General features: G+C 51.1%; 1 protein-coding gene across 3 annotated transcripts in view; it reads right to left on the reverse strand.

The window, feature by feature from the left end:
* The window catches only part of LOC106815553 (probable tumor suppressor protein MN1), a 21,070-nt gene extending 18,398 nt beyond the window's left edge, over nucleotides 1-2,672 (reverse strand). The window contains exon 1 of one of the 3 annotated variants that reach the window (XM_014820021.1): nucleotides 2,542-2,672. In XM_014820021.1, the coding sequence (XP_014675507.1) occupies nucleotides 2,542-2,608 (67 nt within the window). In that variant the 5' untranslated portion in view covers nucleotides 2,609-2,672. Of the gene's footprint in view, nucleotides 1-199; nucleotides 342-2,541 lie in introns of those variants that run through there. The other 2 variants (XM_014820023.1, XM_014820022.1) reach the window with 2 other exon arrangements.
* Between the last annotated feature and the right edge of the window lie 1,637 nt (nucleotides 2,673-4,309).

Here is a 4,309-nt window from a genome sequence, read left to right on the forward strand (position 1 = left end):
CGGGCTCACGCACGCACGCACGCACGCACGCACGACAACGCAACGGCGCGCACGCACGCACGCGGCAACGCATGCGGTCGCTATACGTTCTGTGCGTCGGCAGATGATATGCGCGTAACGACACGACGTAGCACAGAGTTCCGGTGCAGTGCGTCAGCTTGCCAGACGACAGCCGTGAGATACGATGATAATCAATTACCCTGCTTCCAATATATACACGTTACACGGAGATATAGACGATGCTGGCGACGTCGGCCATGTTATAGCACATCAACCCACGCATCAAATAGATGGTCTTGCGACTCCGGCGACGATTGAACAGACACGATGAGGACGATGAGTCTTGAATTGGACGCGAGCTAAACACTTGCGACGGTTTAAAGCGGCAGGACACGCTTCAGCGTTACACACGCGCGTGTGAAGGTATCATTGTCTGCAAGGCAGACTGCGGGCGGGGAGGGGCCCCACATGAGAGGCAGGAGAAAGGAGAGAGAGAGAGAAGGAGGGGGGAGTAATGTAGCGTGAAGATTGCCCTAGTGACACTCCACCCCCTCCCCCCTGCGCGCGCAACCACCAACTGCGCATGCGCGGCTATTCGGCCGCGAGGTGGCGCTGTCGCGGGGATTTTCTAGGTCGAGATGCCTGTGCTCGGTGAACCGAAAACGGACAATAGTCGGGGCCGTAGTGAAATAGTGAAGTCTGCGGATCCAGGCCAGCTAGCATAGTTCACCGCGAGTGCACAACGCTCACTTTCGTTAGGCGAGTGGCATTGCGGGCGAGGGGGAGGGTGAGGAGATGGGAGAGAGGGGCGAAGGAGGGAGACGAGGAGGAGTGGGGAGGCGGATGGCGATAGGAGAGCGGCGAGAAGGAGAGAGGGAGAGGAGGGAGCGTAGAGGCGTGGATTCCGGCTTGCAGCGCTCTCACTCTATCTTCTCTCGCTCCTCGTCGTCTATTCTTTCTCCTCTCTCCTCTCTCCTCGTCTCTCTCTCTCCTCTCCCTCACCTCCTCTTGCTATCTCCACTCTCTCCATCTCTATCTCTCTCTACCCTCTCTCTCTTCCTATCTCGCACCTCTCTTTCGTTCTCTTTTATCTTCGATATAGAATAATCTAACTGGTAATTATTTACCGCAGAGTCGCTTAATCATTGGATGGTACCCAATGGAAGCCAGAAGCTGGCCTTATTTCCGCTGACAAAGATAGAGGCCATGTCCGCCTTAGGCATGATCGACTGTGTGAGTGGTTTCTGTTGTGTGTGTGTGGTGTGTGTGTGTGTGTGTGCCGCTGTGTGTTGTGGATGTGTGTGATTGGTGTGTGCTGTGTTGCATGCGTGTGGTGTGCATGCGTGTGTGGTGTGTGATGCGCTGTGTGTGTAAGTAATCAATACCGAGAAGCTTTCTCCCGATGAGCGGGCATAAAACGCTTTCGTTTTTTTTGCCGTGTCGGTTGGACACAAAGATGAGGTGACGTTTGCGCGCAAGACGAGTTTGCTAACGAGCTCAGGTACCTGTCGTAACATAACTACCATACTGCCATGATGTTTAAGTCATTGACACACCCCTCAGTGAGCCTAATGAAGAAAACATACAGTAAAATGCACATTGCACGCAACAATATGCCACATCACACTCACGAGCAACGTCCTTCTGTGAAACAATGAAGAAATACATACACGTAAATGCACATATGCACGACATATAGCACACACACGCGCTGCACGATAAGCAACGCCTCTGTGAAACAATGAAGAATACAGACACGTAAATGCAATATGCACGAACATATGGCACCAACACATCCACGAGGCAACGCCCTTCTGGAAACAATGAAGCAAACATACGAGCGTAAAAATTGGGCGGCACATATCACAACATATGCCACACAGCACCTCACGAGCAACGCCTTCTGTGAAACATGCAAAGAATACATACACGTAAATCGCACACTATATGCACACACACACACACACGCACGCGCGCTTACACCCCCCCCTCACCACCACAGCACCCCCCACACACACACGCACCCACACACACACAGACAGACCACATACCACGATACCCCCTCTCCCCAGACACACACACACACACCACACACACAACACACACACATCACAGACACCCACACACACAGTACACATACCACATACCCCCCCCCCCCAACACAACACACACACTCACACGCACCATATAGTAAGACGCGCGCCGTCGTCAGATCGGGGAGAAGGTACAGGTTAGTGGGGCCAGCCACGTTACCACGGCGCCATTCATGCGCTTGCCTAATTCGCACCAACGTTTCCGTGATTGCGTAGATTTTCGCGACAAACGCAGAGCGCGCGAATTTTTTTCTCTCTTCTCTCTCTCTCTCTCTCTCTCTCTCTCTCTCTCTCTCTCTCTCTCCCTCCTCTCTCTTTTCTTCTCTCTCTCTCTCCTCTCTCTCTCTCTCTCTCTCTCTCTCTCTCTCTCTCTCTCCCTTATTCTAGCGCCTAATAACCACATATATATGACTCAATATGTATATACGTGTGTCGCATCCCTACTCACCCGCTGTTAGACGGTCTATGTGCGGTAGGGTTTCACCTCCGTCTGGCTTCAGTTCACTTAGCCTCATCTGTTTGCTGTGTCTTAGGTGATCTATGATGCTCTCAATTCGCGCATCTCTCCTTGCCTCCTTGTCCGGACTATGTAGAAACGAAAAACGCCATCAGAACACGTGTAAGTACGTAAATATCCAAGCGAAAACGTTTAAATTGACTACGACACGAATTTTATATGGTGTTAAATTCTTGCTATGGGCTATGTATGAGTGACGAGTATTTGTTCATATCGAACGGAATCGCAAAATAGGAAGGATAATGCAGCAATTTAACCATAAAAATTGAACAGAATCACTTACATTTGGTGAAAAAGTGGACCTAATTTTTTTACTTTTACTATTTACGGTGACGTATTCACTTTAACAGCTAATTTTGGTGTAGTACTTTTGGTATTCATCCTAGTTTCGTCGGGCTTTTTAATCTCTTGTTACATGTCAAATCATCGGGTGAGGATACAACATATATAAATTACTATATAATAGATCTAGTTCATTTCTCTATGCTTATTTGCTCTTTTCGTTTCCAATTTAAATTTTGTATTTTCGGTGTCTCAACGGAGATTCATAGGCCACTACCATTCGCACTTTGCCACCAATAGTGACGGCGTGTGACCACACACACACACACACACACACACACACACACACACACACACACACACACACACACACCACACACACTACACACACACACACTCGCACGCGACACCCCGCACCCACACACCTTCACACGACACACACACACAGCACACACACACACCACACACACACACACACGCACACAGCACACATACACACATATACACGCACCCCCCCCACACAGCACACACACAACACCACGTACCGCAATCACACACGCACCACCAGCACACACATACACACATACAGCACAGTCACACACAGTCACACACACACACACACACACAAGGGTGACTGCGCGACACACAGCCACACAAACACACACACACACATACACATTTTGATTACGTTGGTCTTCTCTCACCTCTCGCGTCTCAAACACGCTGCTGCTCTGACGTGTAGAAGCCACCCCCCCCGCTCGTCCGTCCGGCGTGGCTCCTCTAGAAGTCTCTGTCTCTCCTACCGCCCGTCGCGCAAACGCAAAGCATCCCTCCCTTCCTCCGTCCGAGGAAGCGCCTCCTCTACGCCAAGCTGCAGGAAGTCGAAAGACTCGTCGTGCGCCAGGCCGCCGCTGTCGTAAGTGAAAGGGAGGGCACGGGCACTAGGTGTGCGTGAAGAGGACAGGAATGAAGTATGAGATGGTAGAGAGATGAGAGAGGAGAAAGCAGAGAGAAGTGGGAAAGGTTAAATACACCTACTTGCACCATGCACAGCGGTTCTCCCGGAGCTTACGGACCGCCAGCCGCAGGAGAGCAAATCGAGTTGTGTACGACCTGGTTCAGTTGGGCAGGTAAGAGTGATAACTTAGGCATCGTGTCGTGCCAGTGTGTGTGTGTGTGTGTGTGGTCGTGCGTGTGTGCTGTGGTGGTGTGTTGTGTGCTGTGCCTGCGTGTGTGTGTGTGTGTGTTTGCGTGCCCAGAGGGCGCGCCGCAATTCTGGGAGTGCTGGTGGGCCGGCGCTTCAGACCAGTGAAAGCACACCTATTTTTAATCTTAACATAACCCATCGCGACTACGCCGCATAGGATCCGGGACGTCGCCGCGATCCTAAAACAACGGCAATAAGCGTTACATGAAA

Source organism: Priapulus caudatus, unplaced genomic scaffold (genome assembly GCF_000485595.1).
Source record: "Priapulus caudatus unplaced genomic scaffold, Priapulus_caudatus-5.0.1 Scaffold1145, whole genome shotgun sequence".
In the NCBI taxonomy this organism is placed as follows: domain Eukaryota; kingdom Metazoa; phylum Priapulida; class Priapulimorpha; order Priapulimorphida; family Priapulidae; genus Priapulus; species Priapulus caudatus.